Source organism: Daldinia childiae (assembly GCF_008694065.1).
Source record: "Daldinia childiae strain JS-1345 chromosome Unknown Scaffold8, whole genome shotgun sequence".
Lineage (NCBI taxonomy): Eukaryota > Fungi > Ascomycota > Sordariomycetes > Xylariales > Hypoxylaceae > Daldinia > Daldinia childiae.
In genome coordinates this window covers 215,178-234,549 of record NW_022984649.1, presented here as the reverse complement: position 1 = coordinate 234,549, position 19,372 = coordinate 215,178, and the positions used below count along the sequence as shown (strand labels likewise).

At 44.9% G+C, this 19,372-nt stretch overlaps 5 protein-coding genes across 6 annotated transcripts; 2 read left to right on the top strand and 3 right to left on the bottom strand.

The window, feature by feature from the left end:
- Window positions 1-228: 228 nt before the first annotated feature.
- On the top strand, window positions 229-1,936 carry GL218_06859 (putative dihydroorotase; the record flags this gene model as incomplete). The annotated part of the gene is made up of 10 exons (XM_033583589.1): window positions 229-359; window positions 420-432; window positions 512-538; window positions 596-661; window positions 730-808; window positions 859-942; window positions 1,054-1,172; window positions 1,232-1,295; window positions 1,362-1,506; window positions 1,579-1,936. 10 exons carry the CDS (start codon window positions 229-231, stop codon window positions 1,934-1,936), a joined length of 1,086 nt encoding a protein of 361 aa, XP_033433253.1.
- Window positions 1,937-2,465: 529 nt separating this feature from the next.
- On the bottom strand, window positions 2,466-3,896 carry GL218_06858 (uncharacterized protein; the record flags this gene model as incomplete). Of its 2 annotated transcripts, none has more annotated exons than XM_033583588.1 (1): window positions 2,466-3,896. In XM_033583588.1, the coding sequence occupies one exon, from the start codon at window positions 3,894-3,896 to the stop codon at window positions 2,466-2,468; it is 1,431 nt and encodes a 476-aa protein (XP_033433255.1). The 2 variants fall into 2 exon arrangements, with proteins under 2 accessions (XP_033433255.1, XP_033433254.1); XM_033583587.1 differs by having other exon boundaries at window positions 2,466-3,272.
- A 3,014-nt stretch (window positions 3,897-6,910) lies between these two features.
- Window positions 6,911-9,409, top strand: GL218_06857 (putative fungistatic metabolite; the record flags this gene model as incomplete). Its single annotated transcript, XM_033583586.1, has 1 exon — window positions 6,911-9,409. The coding sequence occupies one exon, from the start codon at window positions 6,911-6,913 to the stop codon at window positions 9,407-9,409; it is 2,499 nt and encodes an 832-aa protein (XP_033433126.1).
- Window positions 9,410-11,731: 2,322 nt separating this feature from the next.
- GL218_06856 (PHO85 cyclin-6) lies at window positions 11,732-13,311 on the bottom strand (the record flags this gene model as incomplete). The annotated part of the gene is made up of 2 exons (XM_033583585.1): window positions 11,732-11,908; window positions 11,995-13,311. 2 exons carry the CDS (start codon window positions 13,309-13,311, stop codon window positions 11,732-11,734), a joined length of 1,494 nt encoding a protein of 497 aa, XP_033433127.1.
- Window positions 13,312-17,939: 4,628 nt separating this feature from the next.
- GL218_06855 (Proteasome subunit beta type-1) lies at window positions 17,940-18,971 on the bottom strand (the record flags this gene model as incomplete). The annotated part of the gene is made up of 6 exons (XM_033583584.1): window positions 17,940-18,258; window positions 18,332-18,572; window positions 18,639-18,673; window positions 18,732-18,746; window positions 18,805-18,850; window positions 18,938-18,971. The coding sequence occupies 6 exons, from the start codon at window positions 18,969-18,971 to the stop codon at window positions 17,940-17,942; spliced, it is 690 nt and encodes a 229-aa protein (XP_033433124.1).
- Window positions 18,972-19,372: the final 401 nt, after the last annotated feature.

Genomic DNA, 19,372 nt, shown 5'->3' with positions numbered 1-19,372 from the left:
AAGAAATATGGGCTTTATCTTCTACCCCTTAACACGACTCACTCACGTGATTTTCCAGCTGTTATAATATGTGGTCTGTGCTTTGGCACTAGTACTTCCATCCTGTGATGCACCTAAAAAAGGTATGAGATCTTTGAGGTTTCTAAAAAACATTTTTCGTCAAGACTATAAACCCCTCTTATCACCCAAGGAACCCTTCATCGCGACGGATTATATCAATCTCATAAGATGCAACTGAAAGAGATCCAACGGCTCGAGCTGCCGCCTGCAGCAGATATGCATGTCCATTTGCGACAAGGCGAGCTAATGGAATTAATGGTGCCTACTGTGCAACAGGGTGGTGTTGACACTGTATTTGTGTATGGCCTCTTTACTTGACTTCTTCAGGGGGAAATATACGAGCTGACTAAAGAGTACAGCATGCCTAATCTTGTACGTACGACTTGTTTTAATCCTGCTGGACATATCGTAGAAGACCTGAATTTGTACACTCTAATACGATCAAACCTAGATACCACCCCTTACGACTGTTGAACAGGTATGTATAAACGAACCGTATAAAATGACTAGAAACCAGTGATTAACTGCGATAAAGGTTCTAGATTACCAATCTAAGCTACAAGCAATAGCCCCAGATGTGAAGTTTCTTATGTCACTCTTCGTAAGTTCCTTACTACTATTTACTGTGTCTTTCTATAATAGGGGTTAACCCGACTTGCTCTTTCTAAGCTTCACCCCTCTGTAACACCCGATGTCATTGCCCAAGCCGCAGCAGCTGGCATCACAGGTGTCAAGATGTATCCTCAAGGTAAACGTGATTCTCTTCATTCCCAAGTATATGGAACTAACAAATTTCAGGGGTAACTACCAACTCTGAATCTGGCGTCTCGAATCTCGAGTCCTTCTATGCTACCTTCGCCGCCATGGAACAACATGACTTGGGTACATGATACCATCTTTTAAGCTCTATATTCCCGTGTTTAATTCCAAGTAGTCCCTCACCTTTTGTATAAAGTAAACCAGGCTAACATAGTTACCTACGTACCTATATAGTGCTAAATCTTCACGGAGAAGTCCTAGAGTCCCTTGCACCAGCAGGTACGACTCTAGAAGAAGCATTCCTTCCAACCCTAAAGACGCTCCATGAGCGCTTCCCGAATCTACGCATCGTGGTATGTTGCACATGTGTCTTCCTAGCTCAGTTTCAAGCAATCACTAACACACGCCTCAGCTTGAGCATTGTACTACTGCTGCAGCTGTTAAAGCTGTGCAGGCTTGCGGGTCTACCGTCGGCGGTATGATATATCCCTTCACTTTACTCTTAGAGTGAGTAATGCTAATATTAATATTATAATAACTAGCTACAATCACTGCCCACCATCTGTATCTCACTTCCGATGAAGCTCACTGCGACCCCTTTGCCTTCTGCAAACCTATCCCGAAGAAACCTACGGATAGAGACGCACTAGTCAAAACAGCTGTCAGCGGTGATCCAAAGTTCTTCTTGTAAGTTACACCTAAGAAATCCCCATACTTATTGCGTTGTCAATGTAAATATATTAATTGTGACTGTATCAGTGGTAGCGATAGTGCCCCTCATCCCCTCCAGTCCAAAACGTCTGCTGAGCAAGGCAAAGCGCCGGCTGGCGTGTACACGCAACCCTACGTGACGCAGCTCGTTCTTCTTGCCCTCGAGGAGGCTATCGACCGTGGCGTGATTGCGGAAGCAGATGTCACACAGGAGAAATTAGCTGGGTTCCTCAGTCAGTTTGGACGGCGCTTTTATAAACTTCGAGAAAGCTCGGGTAAGAAGATCGTGCTTGAAAGAAAAGGAGAAAAGATACCAGCAAGTGTGTCGAGCAAGAATGGGAGCATCGAGGTCGGGATTTCCAAGGCGGGAACTGAAGTATTTAGTTTAAGCTGGGCAGAGGTATGATGGCTGAGACCGGAGTTGGGACGGGGGTGGCAAGGAGTTAAGGGCTAAGATACGAAAGGGGGGAAAGGTAGTAAAAGTCGATTCATATCTCTAGTACATGGTCAGGCCTGGCTTCTAAGATGACATATTCTACTAGCCACGTGAAAATATAGCTTGTGCAAACATGTCTGACATGCGTCAATGAGGTTTATAGGTGTATTAGGTGCCAATTCTAGTTTGCTTTCCTTTCAAATATAGTTGATCGGATATCTAAGCCTGTTTAAATATCAAAGCCTTACACCCTCTAGGATAAAGCCACCTAGATATCAACATCTGTTAGTAAGGAAGAGGCATCATTGAAATAAACGAGTAGATACCTAATCTATACAGACGTTAGTTATAATACAAGTATAACGTCTTTATCCACACATAACTACTGAATACTACCCAAGGATCTCCTGGGAGATATCATTACAGCATCTAAATAGCCCTTCTATAGAGCCGAACGCCTCTAGAATCAACATCCCCGTAGATGCATATTCTACAGTGCTTATTCCCAGTCTTTTTCGACAAGCCATTGATCTTCCAGCTTTAATGCCGTTTCCTCGACTAGATTACACTCGCGGTGTCCCCATTTCTGACGGAAGACCTCACGGCCAGCCTCGGCCAAGATCCAGAACGACGCCGCAAATCCCTCCGGGTTATAATAATAGGGCTCACCCACTCCGCCGTGCTGGCTGTTCTGCCACGAGTTGCGAGAATTCTTCTTGTCGCGATACTTGTACGCGCCCATGTCGTTACCAACATTAACCAGTTCCCGGAAATACTCTATCGACCTGGCAACACTCATACTCATACTCATACTCTCAGTACCATTGACCCTCTCATCCCTTTTCTGATCCACCTTCACTCCTTTTCCGTCCTTGCTCTGTTCTTTATCCGTCCCATTTTGTTCCCCTTTCACTGGTTTCTTCTGCGCCTCCTTGGATTGCTCCTTCGGCGCAAAAGCCGGATTCGGATCGATAAATCGAGGGACCACGTTCGGATCACGGTACAATGCGGCCAGATCCTCCAATACCGTTGATACGTCGTTAATTATACCCACACGTCGATGTCTCATAGTCCACCCATCCATTTCCAACCTTGCATTCATATCGCAATCGCTACCGTAGTACGGCATCAACGAGTCCCATCCTCCTACAGCGTCCAGCGCTGCTCTGTTTACCAACGTAAGGTGATCATACTGAAACCAACGGAAGGCCCAACGCTCCTCCCTTTCCAAGGTTTGATTTAGCTCGCGCAAGCAGTTCTCATAAATGGTCTTATATCCATCCTGTCCAGCTGCTGCTGGGCGCATAATATCCGCTTCTTCTTTCTCATCATAAAAGAACCAATTCCTATCGCCATCACGCTCCAACGTGTCGGGCCCATCTTCGAACGAAAATACTAAGACATCCTGGTGCGAATAAAAGTAGTATGGCCAAGACCGGGAGAATGCGGTATTCAGAAAGAAGTTCTGCATTTGCGAGAAAGTAAGTAATACAGGCGTCTGTATAATGTTGACCCCGAGCTTGCGTAACGTTGCGTGATCGAGATAAAAGGGATTTTGTAGACTAAGCTTTCCCTGCGCATTTGCATATTGTACGCCCGTATTTTCAACTACAAATATAGATTCGGGTGGCCAGCCCGCGGTCAAATACCCGACCACGCACTGCAGAAGCATTGGCCATTGTCGGGTGAATCCAATGAAGAGTGGCGGGGTATAAGAAAGGCCGTACTCTCGATGTAAACCAGGACGGGGAACATTATATTTTGGAATAGGCGGAGGTGTTGCTGTCGATTTCGTAAGAAGAGGGAATGGGTCGGTCGCAGAAGGGGCTGCAAAGTTTGGTGTTTCTTTGTACTTTGGAGGCGCATGAGTGTTTGTCGGACGGTGATTCTCGTGGGCGCTAGCTTGGTTTGTTTTTCCATTGTTGATCATAGAGAGGTTTCGTAGAAACCCATCGTCGCCCCCTATACCGCGGTATAATGCCAAAGCCACAAGACTAATAGCGATCAGACCAATTGGAAGAACGAAAGATCGCAAGCCTCGTGGACTACCGATGAGCGTCATAATAGTTATCTAACGGAGCTATGTGGTAGGCAAGCAAACAAGAAAAAATCGGGTAATCATTCTAGTCTCAGCTGGTTCAGGTCCGAATATTCTTAAGTGGACAGTGGAATTAGTTTTGTTCCTATTCGACAGCATGTCACTACTATACACAAGCTTTTTTTTTTTTCTGGTTAATTTATTTTGAAAAGAATTTGTTGGATAGAAAAGGGGAAGTTAGTGACGCGTACGTACCATAGCGGGGCTATATGGGTTCGTGGAACGCACCCAACTGGACATAATTATGCCATGTATAATAAGCATTGGATTCAGACCCAATCGTTCCAACATCGTGGAATGATTCCAATATCGTGGAATGATTCCAAATTGTGGAATGGTCTTGTAAAAGGTAACGATTCCGCAAATCCACGTGACTTTCACGTGACTTTCACGTGTAAAAGTGGGGCAAAAGTCAAAAAAGTCAAAAAAAGGGAAAGACTGGTCCTCGAACCCACAGCTCTTGCGTTTGTGTAACCATAAACCCCACAATAAGGTTTAAAGTTTTAACGTTTGAGCTAATGGGACGAGGTGGCCAATCTCATCGAATTATTTCGAAAATTGCATCCGATTTTAGTCCTTATAACCTTTACACCCGAAAGGTAAAATTTTGACTTAGTAAAAAAAAATTTTAAATTTTTTTTAAAAATAAAAAAAGCCATGTGGAATCATTACAAAATGTGGAACGCTACCGACATTTGCGGAACGATTCCATACAAAAATGAAAAATTACAAATATTAGACCCGTAATTCCACAGATTCAGCCAATTAGAGGCCCAAAATAGGTGGAGCGTTCCACCCCCACCAATCATTCCGCAATGTCAAATCATTCCACGAACCCATGTTTTGCCGCTATGGTAGTTAGGACCAGGATAGACCAGATCGTGGGTCGCATCATGATCATCATCATGATCCGCATGAGCTCAAGCCATCCCGCCCTTGGCATCCTTCTTAACCCCTGCATTAGGCCCAGTTAACTGCAGTTAATTGCCGTGTACGGCGCAGACCCTGGTTATTTTGCTACCCTACTTTATTATGAATTGCGGCTGGAAATGTTTCAACTATGATGGAGCATCATTACGTCGTTAAGCAGGATTTTTAATAGTTGTTCATGAATGGGAATTATGTATAAAGTATGATATAACTATCATAAATATTACTACATATATTGGAGGTGTTTATAAATTTTTTTTCTCGTTTGCTTTTTTATCTCCGCAACGATGAGTAGTAGAATGATAAACTATCAGCCCGAAAAGCCCGCAGATAATATCTTCAACAAAAAAGTTTTCGTCTCGGAATAGACTAAAAATAGCCAAGACATATGTACAACGTAACGAAAATGTTTAATACTATTTATATTAACAACTAAACAGAACAGGATAAGATCTTTCTAAGTTAAATTATTCAGATTAAGCTTCACTGTAATATGACGCACTTATAGTGAAAATGACAGGTTAGATGGAGCCTTTTTAAACCATACCGTCCCATCTGCAAGGATCCGTAAAAACTTTTCAACTCCACGTCTTTCTTTCTCAATCCCCATTCCCATTCTCGTTCTTCCAAGAGTCAGAGATCATATAGCAGGGAGCCATTAGTAATTCCAAGTAACTGTTATGAAAGATGTCTAAAGACTTAAAATAACCGCGATTAATCCAGTTAGTAACGGTAATGCTAAATTGAGAAGATGACAGGAAACATGAGGACTCTTCCAAATTTCGAGCATGTTTACCTTCTTTATCTAGGTATTAGCTAGAGTTAAGAAGATAAAAATACTTTGTTCAATTTACCTTACCTCCCCCAATTCCTAGCTACGATATTTATATTTCAATATCTCCGTGAATCAGTCTACCGAGAAGAGTTACTAGATCACCCAATCCACTACAGAGTGCCGGTCTTACTTTCTAATCCAGAAATCGTCAAAATCATAAACTATTCGGTCCCGAAGTCAATATACATTGTTCAGCGTGTCTCTGCCAATAACTTTTCCGTGTGCGCACCTCTCGGTAAGAAGGCTTGTCGAAGAGCTATGTTCCATCTAGCATGGCTTCTCATTCATGACTGAGTCGTGCTATCGTCGACTTCCTAGGTAGCTAAGTAAACGCAGGTCGATTCCTCCACTCTCCTGACTCGCAGTTCCAGTTTGCTTCTAAGCCAGCAGAGTTTTCATTGGATACCATCTTCTCCGGGGAAGGTGTACTAAGCACCTATCCACATGAATAAGATTCTACAAAGTCATAAGATCGTTCCCCTTTTAGGGCCTACACCATTGTCTACTTCGCTTTATCACCAGTCTCATCTTGGTATATGACCTAGCTCAGGGGTTAGACAGTTATCTATTCCCAGCACAGCGTTTAGTCAAAAGTTAAAACCTACACGATCTCTAGTTCGGTAATACTGTTGCACGAGCACTGCCTCTCTAACAGACGGTCGTGTCACACAAATATTGAGGTTGCCTCTTATTAGTACTAGGCGAGACATTGCAGTATTCACCAAGATCCCCTCGCCTGTCTAGTAGCATGAGTCTAGACTACCGACTGCTTTAGATTGTAGAATAGTATGTCTTAAGTATCCCCACTTGAACCGATTCTGGACTAAAAGAGCGTATGACACCAACCATGACACTCTCTTCTCAGAGTCGGTGTCTTGAAGATATTTCGTGGTGTTTTAAGTCGCACCTTGGCCGGAAGAGGCAATGGACGCGGCTTGTCCTTGCGTACTTACTCGCGCAAGGTGTATAGCGCATATATGCTTTCTGATCCGTCCGTTCAGAGGGAAGTCCATAAGCAGAAGAATCTCTCGTTGAATATGTAAATCTTATTTCACAATCTGCTATTACACTATTGCCCGACATGGCCAACTTAAGAAGGGTATTACTGGGCGTGTTAGCGGTGTCATCTGCCTGTTTTCACAGCGTAGACGCATACTGGCGTATGTCCTGCTCCATTATCCAAACTGGCCGACTGGATCCCAACATATCCCCCGGTGCTGTTTCAGCCCATGTGCATAAGGTCTCCGGAGCAAGCAATTTTGGTCTATCGAACACCTATGAGGACCTAATTACCTCGCAGTGCACCTCGTGCGAAGTGCAAGACGACAAATCAATCTACTGGACACCGCAGCTCTACTATCAACATACTAACGGAAGCCTTGAGGAAGTTCCTAATGGCGGGACGGTCGTCTACTATCTCGGGCGCGGCGAAAATCGGTCTAATATTGAACCCTTCCCACCTGGATTCCGAATGGTATCGGGAGACCCATACGTACGATCAAACGATACCACATCTTTTACTTACTCGGCCGGTGGAAACTCTAGGAGCCGCCTGGTCTCTGATCGCGTGTCTTTCGCATGTCTTGATAGTTCGGGTACCATCCCAGAACAGAACTACATGTTCCGCACCGATTGCAACAATGGTCTTCGTGCTCAAATACAATTCCCATCGTGCTGGAACGGGCAAGATTACCAACTTGACCAGTCGCATGTAGCATATATGTCCGGTATCGACAATGGCGTCTGCCCGCCCTCGCATCCAAGACAGCTGGCGCACTTATTCTTCGAGGTCATCTATGGTGTGAATGATATCAATAAGGAGGCAGGCGGGCAATTCGTCTTCGCGAATGGCGACCCTACGGGATTCGGGTTCCATGGAGACTTCATGAACGGTTGGGATGCAGAAGTTCTTGCCGACGCTTTGCAGCAGTGCGTTAACGACGACTCTTCCAACGGTCAGATCTCAAAATGCCCGCCGCTAGCCAAGTCTCAGACCCCTTATTATGCGACAAATTGCCCAGAGCGTAAACCGATTGTTAACGAGAAAGTAAAGGGAATGATCGAATGTCTCCCGGGCTGTAACGTAATTACGCCTGGTCCCGAGAGAGCAATTCGGCTTGTATGCCCAGACGACACACCCTCCGTTAATACTGTAGATGATGGCGAGTCCTATACTATGTTTAACCCTTCCACAGGGCAGAAGCTCAGCGGCAGTGCGTTTGCTTTCGCGGGATGCGCAGCTGATAGTGGCAGCTCAAGGACATTGAGTGGGCATTCAACTGCAGCTGGCAATATGACCATTGAATACTGCATATCAGTCTGCAAGTCTCAAGGTTATCCCTTGGCAGGCCTCGAGTATTCAAGGGAATGCTATTGCGGGAGTTCCCTTAGTAGTTCTGTTATAATTGATTGCTCAACAACATCCCAGATGATATGTGCCGGTAACGCAACAGAGTGGTGTGGCGCACCAAACCTCTTAGCCATATGGAACGACACCTCCTATTCGCAAACCGTAACGACGCTTTTAGTCGATACTACGACTATTAACAACGGCAGCGCGACATACATGGGTTGTTTCAGTGACCCAGGCGGAAACAATAGAGCATTAAGTGGCGATAGCATGTTCGACACGGCAGCGATGACGAATGAGAAGTGTGCATCATACTGCAAAGGCAAGGGATACTCGTTAGCCGGAACGGAATATTCGCAAGAGTGCTACTGCGGTAATGTCAATACAGGCACTCTCATCACAGATAGTAGTCAGTGCGACATGAAGTGCAAAGGGGACTCACACGGATTTTGTGGTGGCGGCCTCAAAATGAGTGTCTGGAGTCTTACTCAAGCTTCGCCGAGTAAATCCCAATCTGCTACACCTCAACCCACCCAGATAACATCGATTCAAGAAAATATCAGCGTACTAAGAGCAGCAAATGGTACCGCTACCTACCTTGGATGCTATACCGACAGCGCCTCAGATGGACGTACATTAGCTAAGGACTTCTACTACAGCGACTCCATGACCGTAGACTCATGTGCTTCATACTGTCAAAGTAAGAACTACGCTCTCTTCGGTGTGGAATACGGCGGAGAGTGCTACTGTGGCAATTCACCAAAGACTTCAGCGGCGGTTTCTACCGAAGAGGGTTGCAGCATGGCATGCAAAGGCAATTCGACCCAAATCTGCGGAGGGAGCTCTAGAGTTTCCGTCTGGAATAACACGCTATATGTTCCCACGCGCAATTTAGTTGCTATCAGCGGTACCGGATATGCCTACCTTGGCTGCTATACCGAAGGCGCGAACGGTAGAGCATTAGGTAAAGGAACGAGCGCAACCAGTACGAGCTACTCGACTAGCAATAATACATTAACGGTTGAGAAATGCGCAAGTTATTGTGTGGGGAAGGGGTATGCTTATATGGGCGTTGAGTACGGTCAAGAATGTTATTGTAACAATGAAGGTCCTCTAAATGGAGCAACAAAGGCTGCTGAAGGCGACTGTAGCATGACTTGTAAAGGAGATATAACGGAGTGGTGTGGTGGTAGTTCCAGGATCAGCATCTATAAGGCTAATAATGCTTAGATATTTTTGATATCGGGTCACAGATATGAACTCAAAGAGACATTATTAATATTTCTAGAGAATAGATTTTAATTTTACTATAACTGAATCCTATATTTCTTTTTTTTTTTCTTTTTTTTTTTTTAGAATAAGAGTAGAGGGTGAACACGTTCACCGATGCTAGTTACGTCTTCTATTAGCATATTAGACGACCACATAGATCTTTCCTACATAATATCATAACTAATATACGTTTGTCAATATTCGGGAAGGATATACTTCTTTTCGCAGGCTTTGATGCCTTGATACGCAAAGTGCCCCTATTTAGCGAAGGCTAATAGCAGGGAAGAATTGCGGCCCTATACGGTTATTAGGTTCCATCATATCCAGTTTATGAGCGAGATCAAGAATACTGGCCGGTTCTCCGTGACTTTTCTCACCCGGAAGAGCGTATCGTACGGCTCGAGGCGTTACCGGAACACTGTCACCCCAGGACTTTAGGTACGCCGCCACCGTACGAAGTCTGCGTTTTTGTGTAGCAGTCAATCCCTCAACGTCGTTAACAGGTATGATGTCCACTGGCCTACATCGGCTTGTATCGTAGGATATATACGCCTCAAATCTGTCTCTCAGCTTAGTTCTCATCGCATCGTCCGGCCTATTCTCGTATATATGATCAATAGCGTCTAGTCCACCAGCTAAATCCTCGTCGGGAGGTATGTCATGTAACTTCTCATCGATCATAATCCAATATTCCTGCATGCGGACATATGGTCGCGCGAAGAATCCAAAGAACCTCTGCATACCGTCTTGACTAGTCCGGTCGATCTGTACCATAGTACGGTATACTTCTGAAAGGTAGACTATGAGGTTTGGCCACCAAACCACCGTATCCTCCTGAGGTACTTCGCTATCCGGCATTTCCAACTGTCGGAAATGATAGTTTATCAGGAAATGGAAATCTAAAGGCTTCTCGCCATCATATAGTGGGTAGAGTTTCGCAGTTCTACCAACCATTGTCTTTTTTCTTGTAGGCTCTAGCATATATAAATTCTCGTCACAGCGTACATTGTGACCGAATGTGGAAAACTTATGCCAAAATACACATAAAACCTGCGATTTCGGATGTGTATAGGGAGCCCTTTCAGTACTTTCGCCAAAGCTTTCTATCTCCCATGGGAAATCTGATTCGGGGTAGCATTGGACATGAATGACGGCTGGACATTTAATCATATCTCGCCTCTCTAGCTGCCCCTGAAGTTCATCTAGTTCCCTATAGAACCTACTCACCATAAAGTCCGGTTCATTCATCATCGTGTACTTTAGGCGAGCAATATCCTCGTAAACTAGATAAGAATAGACACAAAAGTAGCTACAAATCAAATAGGTACACAGGTAAGTATCCTGATAAGCACCGGTTTGATCTTATTTCAGAGGCATACTTATACGGCAATTATATAACGTACCTCGTAACATTTGTCTTGCACATAACAATACCATTCTTTATAAGGTACAAAGCGGTAGTAACTCTGTCTCGTTTCTTTGCCTTTATATTTCACTCATTGATTTCTAATATGCAGTTCGCCTTTTGTTAAAAATATGAAAGCAGGCCAATTACTACATGATTCAAGAAGATAGGCACTTAGTCACACATAATCCCGAAATACTTCAACTTACACGCTTTTCCGCCCCTGTACCTAATGGGCCGTTTTACAAGACATACGATAGGCCTCTTCTTAATAAATACAACCGACTCTTATACATTTTACCCTTTAGCAACTAATTATATAAGTACATAATGATAGGACTCCTATTAAGACCCCTTATTCCATTGTTCCTATTCCAACCCGTCCAAGTACTGCCATTGTTTTATTACGCGAGGAGGATATCACGAAATAAGGAATTTTAAAGAATACATTTTCAAATTATTTCGTAAAGACAGAGGGGGAGTTAAGCCCGAAGGAAATCTATTCCGGGTATCAAATAAAAGTGACAATAACTCAACCCCCCCCCTCTGTTTCTGCCTCTAAGGGGCGCATAACCGACCTAAACTCATCTTACACGGAACCGAATCCCAAGGTTTGCCCCATGCAAATCTGATACGACGATCAATTAATCTCTACGTCGGCGGAGCCAAGGTTTCTTCCATCCTTGACTCGACAATCCTGCATATTCCAGCTTCTTCGACGGTTCCTACCTAACCATAGAGATGGGGCAAACGCATATAGAGGACCGTGAGTGATTACTTATTTGATAGGTATAAATGTAATCCAAGCAGGATACCTCTAGCAACACTCATATTGTCCCAGAACTTCCTATCCCAAATATGATCGGCTCGTAAGCTTACTCGGCCCCGCTCACCGGCCGCGAACGCTGAGCAACTACTTCTCGAGCGTAAAATTCGACAAGCATCGTTGCATAAGCTTCTAGATCCTCGACAGGCACAGCAAGTCGGAAATCGTTTAATAGAAGAAACTGCAGCTCGAGATGGTTGAGCTCTGCTAATGGGAGACCACCGACCTAAAAGGCGCACGTATTAGCGTAAGTTACATGGAAGGTGTTGGAAGAGGTATAGACGTAGGTAAGCATTTAGGAGTGCAACTCACCTTAGCATATCTCGAATTAGTGTAGAAAACATCCGAGAAGAACTTGCTCGCACAAGTGACACCGGCAATGATTAAGCGGTGAATATTGAAACTGTCGACAACAAAATAAGTGGCGGGTGAAGTAGGTGGTGGCGGTGGCGCCCTTGCTCGCTTTTCCCGACTTCTTTTTTCGCCCCCTTTTTCATCAGGGTCATCGTCGACGAGATCGGATTCAGTTTCGTCTCCATCACTGTCATCATCACGCATCTCCCTATCGGCATTGCTGTAGGACTGTGTCTCTGCCACCGGGGCCTGAGGTCGTAGGGGTTGTTGAGTCTGTGACTGCCTTCTTGCTGCTTCTGCCTCCATTACCATAGTGTTCACGCGCTCAGTCATTCGGTCGAAGTAAACTAAAAGACTGAGGAACACCTCGTACGTAGTTGGGCAGTACTTGTGAATCCTGCTCAGATAGCTCAAAATCGTGATCGCCGGCACGTTTTTGCCGTGGAATGCAAGAACAGAACTGCTCAAAGGGCTCATCGAAGTGCCTTCGCTATTGTGGCTGGCCGCGGTCTGCTGGTGGGTAGCGTTTCTATGTAACGCATCATGCTGAAGATCATTGGTGGTGGTGATTTTTGTTAAAAGAGCCGCAACCATTTCAATGATGTCACCTATCGGCATCTGGCTGATCTCATACTTCATCGCCTGGAGTGGCGGGTCGTTTAATATGCCGGGGCCATTGCCCCCGTTCATTAGATCGGCGCGAGCAAGGCTCTGGATGTGTGCGAGATCGCGCACATAGACAGTGTGCCCCTCCGGTGAAGTTGAGGTATTATCGGCATTGACGCGTGGAGTGGGAGACTTGTATGAGTCGGAATCAGGAGATGGTTGCTGTTGGGTAGGTGTGGGCGTGGAACTACTAGGTACTGCCGATGTAGTCGCTTGGGTCTCCGATGCCATGTATTCCGAAGACGGGCTCGCATTCTGTGCTCTTACGCGTGTAGAAGCGGGGTTCGGCGAGGAAGAATCAGGTGGCGTGGGGAACCTTGAGGCTCCGCCGGTAGATGAGATGTATTTTTGCTCCGTCCCCGTCCCTGTCTCTGTAGATTCCCAAGATCGTTTAGAAGGTGTAGCACTCGGCACTGAAGGTCGGTAAGACGCGGCTGAAATAGTAGGAGAGTAACCGGTCTGAGATGGTGTTTCGCGCGGTCGGTTCCTAGAATCTGACCGATATGAAGATTCACGAGATCGCGAGTGTTCGTGAGGTAGGCTAGAAGCTGCAATCATATTATGGAGGCGCGTATGATCTGAAACGAAATCTCCGATTATAGCAGCCATCTCATCGTCTTGCGAAAGGTGTAGTAGTAAGTCTAGTTGGTTGATTAATATGCGATGTGGATATCGCAATCGGGAATTATTAAGAAGCCTGAAAAGAAGCGGATATTAGTTAGTGAATGTATTTTATCGAATTAAGTTGTCTTTCGTCGTGTTTGGTTTTGTAATGAAGGTGGAATGAAGGCGATTTCGAACGGACTCAGCTCAGCTCAGCCCAGTTAAGTCAAGCAGTCGATCAGCAGTTCGGTGACTCGAGTCTGGCTGGTTGGTCTTCTTCTGCTTCGCCTTCGCGCGCAGTAAACTTCTGGGTCCACGAGTGGGGAAAACGGGTAAACAAGAAAATGTTCGGGCCACAATCTCGACAGCCCAACGATCCACGATGAGGCAGATAGGGCCATAAAAAAATGGTGGAACGCCCCATATGTCACTTTGGTTCCAAGGTGGCAAAGTTCACGGTTCCATACAACAACAACATGTAAAATAAAAAAGTATCATGGTTGTTTTGTACCCGAAGATTCGCTTGACAAAGATTGAATGAATGAAAGATATGGGCAAGCTTGACCAGTAAGAGAGAGAATGACTAGGTCGTGAGGTGGATTATCAAACTGAATGACTACCTAGATGTGTATGATGTGTGTAGGTGGATGGCTCAACTCTAGCCTCACTGGCCAACAACAAGGCGCATTTCACAGCTTTCATCATATTCCAGCATCTTTACTATTTCCATCCGCCAACACCACCTCCGGGTAGAGAGAGTTGCGCGAACAGTAACAGATTGCTGGGAATTAGAAACGGGATGATAATAAAAAAGACCAGATGACAGGACGAAAGATGCCAGCAAACCTAAGTTCAGGCACGGGCCTAGACGCGGGACACGGACGACAGCGAGATAAAATATAAAACCATGATGCTTACCTATTCTAATACTAGTAACGGGATGGCGCCGTAAGCATAAGCTTTGTTTGGTCGCTATCGAATGAAAATATGCGATGCGCACAAAAAAAAAAAGTGAATTTTTTCGGTTGGTAGATCAGTAAAGATTACCAAAGTTCGGGCGCAACGACAGCCTCAAAAACGCTCGAGCGTCGCAGTCGCGCGTTGGTGGAGATAATAGTACCTATTATCAATGCGTTCGTTTGCAACTTGAATGAATAATACGGAAATTAAGAAGGGATGTTTAATCGACGCAGGTATCCCAAACCTAACAAGTAACAAAATCCGTAGATGATTGTTGCCTTTGATGGAAATGGGGGACGACTTGAGAGAAAGATAGATTGCGTAGTTGTAGTTGTAGTTGCAGTTGTTGTAGTAGTAAGTTTTTAGTGTTAGGTACGTAAGGGTCGGGTTTAGATTTCAGGTTCAGGTCCAGAGTCCAGAGTTCAGAGACTAACCCCGTAACGGTAGAGCAGTTGGGGGGGGTTGTTAGTTTCAAGATGCAGGTGGCGGCGGCGAAGATTGATACGACAGATAAAGCAGCAGGCATACGTCAAAGCCTCAGATCCAATGTCTCGGCGCGCAACCAGGGTGTGCTTGCCTCTTATCTGCTTGCTGATAGGACAACTTTGAGCTTTTTGAGCTTTTTGTACCGAACAATCAATTGATGCTACGGTATCAGCAAAAGAGTAGAAATAAAATAAAATAAGATAGAACCCCCGACAATCCAATTCAGCCAGTTGAATAAATTGGCTTGAAAATTGAAAAAAGAGGAATAATAAAATAGTGTAATCAAATATACAATGCAATGTAGTGTAGTGTAATAATAACACAATAACACAATAACAAGAAATAATAAGAGCAATAATGGTTGCTCCCTTCCGGTTTGCGCGCGCTTCAATTCAATTTGGCGTATGTATTTGATTAAAATAGATAAAACACTGAAAGCCACAGGAATATCTTCTTCATTCCTCAAATGAAAAACCGAATCTACAAGAGCTACAAAAGCAAAAAACGGCAAGAGTAGCAATAAAAGATTACGAGGTCGAGGAATAAGATGGCAAGAAAAGGGATATCGAGCAAATTTTAATAGGGAGACAGCGGCTGTAGATTAAATCAAAGATAAAAAAAGGAAATATAATATTCAAGTTGGACGAAAAAAAAGGGGGGAAGGGAACAAGCAAAAGATGGCGTGCGATAGGCTGAAAATCGACACTTTGAGATGGAAATGACAACTTCTCGTTGGCAGGTTTTCTTTTGCTTTACGCTTTGGTCTCTTGTCACTTGTCTCGCACGTGTTCGCAATGCTTGGGATGGATGGGATGGCGGACAGGATCGCTCGAGACCCGGCTCCGGAACTGCAGGTAATAATTACGTCTTAACGAAATGGGGAATAGTAGTGAGGCGGTGCACAGTCGCTGTCAGCAGCTAATGCACGGGAAGCTATGAGCTTTGAGCTCGTTGGCCCGTTTGGATTTTTACTTGTGTTACTCCGGTACAATGTCTACCGTGTGGTGGGAGAGAGGGGAAGGGTAGGTAGATTATTTGTTAAATATCCTCAAGATTGACTAAATCCGAATATGGTGAATATTCCATAGATGGTAAGATATAGCTATCTATGTATCTACCTCTTTCCAAGGCATATACGTATTCAAGGATGATTCTTTCAGCTCACTTAGGTAACATCTAGGGTCCAGCATCCTGTATTTGTATGTACAAAGTGCTTTTGGGGTATTACAGCGATCAGTACATACATGATGTAAGTGAATAGGAGATGGCCGATATGTTGTATCTTCAATCTACGTCATCTCAACTCTCCCGTAACGAAGACTTGCAGTAATCTCATGCAACAAATTACATACAGCTTCACATGCATTCAAGATAAAGGAGACTCAAGCTGAAACTTTAAGATAATCACGATAATTAAATCTAAGCGCGCTGGTTCAACTCTTAAGGAGTCGAGTCAGCTAACTATGCTATATGGATACTGACTTATATACCTAGTTGTCATTACATTATGTACCTATGTACGTAGTAACTGTTACGTAGGTTTCATTTATATCAAAACCTGGAACGTAACAACGTTTCCAGGGCATATCCCGCACTAATTACGAACAGGACCCTTAAATACGCTGGCTAGTTAGTCTAGTAGTTCACGCTCGCCCGGCAAATCCGGGTCCGCCGTTCTTCTAGTCCGGTCCCATTCTCGGCGTCTACGATTCAGGGACCTCGTTCTAGATTAACCCTTCACGTCGTATGCCGATCTCACTCCATGATTTTCACGAGCATCTTCAGTCTAAGCCTTTATGGTCGCATGGTATCTATTGCTGTCGATTTCCGACCAAGATCTCTTGGTCTTGAAAATCCACTCTCCATAAATGTACTTACTAGGTAGTATAATTCCATGCCCCATGTATGTAGATGCGTATCATAGGTAACTAATACCATCCCGCACTTTATCCCCGTGCCAAGAGCCTGGCAATGGCGGGTGCTGGCTCCCCCCCTGTCCGATTCGAGAGGCTGACAATGCGGCGTCCCAAAAATTGAAAAGCAGATGTTACTTGATGGCATCATCGTGCTCGTAAGCTTCTTCTTCCATTAACCCCCACGAGTTTTTTGAGTGATCAGATAAGGAAATAAAAACACGGGACGGGCCTTTTGGCTAATAAACTCTCTTAAGCACGTCCGTCTCCCCCTATTCCACCGCTCGAATAATTTTCTCACCTCGAAAACGGTGAGATGCAGGGTTCGGAAATATCTTAATAGTTGTTCATTCCTACAGTCGCTTTGCAGCAACGCTTGCCAAGACTTGACGTTGCTCTCTATTCGCGTTTCGATGTTTAGGCTAAATGACTACCCGAAGGGAAGCATAAGAGTTACTACCGCGGCTTCATTTAGAGTACCTACGTTAGGTAGGTGATCATGATCACACCTCAGGTGCGTTAGGCATCGTTAACGTAGCACTAATGACGATAGACGAAGCGAGAGGTTAGTTGAATATATTACAAAGTAGCTTCAAATCAGATATTCTCATTATCTATCGCTCTGCTTCGGAAGCTCAACGAAAGCTGTCTGTCCATCCGGCCGTAGAGCCAACATACCGTTTAATCTGAATCAAATTTCCACGTAACCCGGCTCACCCCGAGATTAACCTTCACTTATCAGTAACGAGATTGTAAGAGATTACAAGAGATTGCAAGAGATTGCAACATGATAGGGAGGTATCTAGGACAGGTCGGTAAGTCAGGTATTGTCAGAGTGACCCAACTACTATGTACTTTCAACTCGTCAGTCGAATTGCGACTCTATTGGCGATATCCCGTCGCGCCATGTGACAACCTGAGCTATATGATTTGTTCGATGCCGTACGTACCTACATAATATATCTCGCTCACCGCCTTATTGTGTGCGCGCTGCCAAGGATTGGAGCTCAAAATTCCCCCAACCCTGCAGCATTTGAGAATCCATCCGTCCATTCACGGGGGTGTTGCCACAGATTGGTTATTTGATCACCCAAGAGATTGGAAATCCAATACACCTCATTGCAAAGCTTCTATTGACCTCATATCAAATCATCGCCGCGTAGCTTGCAGTGGCTGCGACACGTGAATTCGGGTGATATTGTACAGATATGGAGAGGCATACTTAACCCTCAAAGCGCTATTGGGTCTCGCCTATGTTTCCATGTCTAATGGGATCTATTGATGCCGCACCTCGTAGTTCTCGTCAGGCAAGTACAGGTGTCTATCTGCCCCTTTCTTCGTCAAGACAACCATACGAATAACTCCTCCTGAGCTGCCATCCCACTTAATCGCCTCGCCCAGTGCACCCTTGACGAAGTTGACAGCATCTTGCTCTTCCATTCCCTCTTTCCAGTTCGCATCACAGTAACCATAAATGTAAGTCGAACCGGAACCGCCGATCGCATACGATTGCTTGTGTAGAGAGCCTCCGAGAGGAATAGAGTAGACCTGACCGCCGTGTCGCTCATCCCAACCCGCGATAATGAGACCTGCGCTGTAAGACAGTCACATTAGTATAAGTATGAGCCTCACAGATGGGCTGCAATATTATATATATATGAACATACCTTAGCCGGTCCTTGTTCGAGTAACAGATCTCTTGGAAGATGGCCGCGGCCGTCTGGGTAGTAGGGGGTTTGCCATTTCGCATCGCGAATAGACCAAGCTGATATTGGACTATATCAGCCACGGCTTGTGTGTCGGCGGCCGAACCAGATCGGCAGCACCAGATAGTGTCATGGACCTGGGTCAATTTGTCCGTAACTCGGTTCGCGATGTATGCTCCGGTAGTAGTTCTCGAGTCAGCACCTGAAAGCAGCAGGCGATGTCAGTATGTTTGTTATTGATTATTGAAAATAAAGGTATCGCACGCACCGAGAATGACACCATCCTTGAATGTCACAGCCATGCTAGCACCAAGTTAATTCACGATTATTCCCCGGTATAGGTCGGCAAAGTCAAGCTCACATCGAAGTTCCGAGGCTGATAATCAGTTAGTTGGTTGGTTGGGTATTATTATAGATTATTTCATAGTACTTACTTGACCTCGCCCTTCTTTAGTCTTTCCATATCCACATGGATTCCATCTAGTTAACAATTTGTTAGTCTAGCTCTGCGCGCCTAAGTTGAACCTCTCCGGACCCGAGTCTCGATAGCTAACGATCACAACGTACCCTCATTTAAGACACCCCTGTTGCCAAACTCCATATTGTAGACTGGAGGCGGGGATAAAGAAAGATGCGTAATTTCAATAAGCAAAGGTCGGAGTAATGGTTGTAAAAGTATGAACAAGGTTTTGTTGTTGTCGATAGAAAATGTGGTGAAAGAAGCTGAAGAAGCTGAAGAAGCTTAGTGGGTTGGTGGGTTGGTGGATTGACGGCAGGAACAGCTTCAATGATTGTTTGACCAAGCTCAAGGCAGCTCCGACGCGCAAGGCTGGGGTCGGAGGTCGGGAGCTATTGTTAGCCTTGGATACAAACCCCATATACAGGTCACGTGGTCTCTATCATATGGTACGTATGTGATGATAAGATATCTAAATCTGGAATCGATAAGATACTTAAGCCCGTGTACCTGCATATGCACGTATGTACCGATTTTTAAAGATC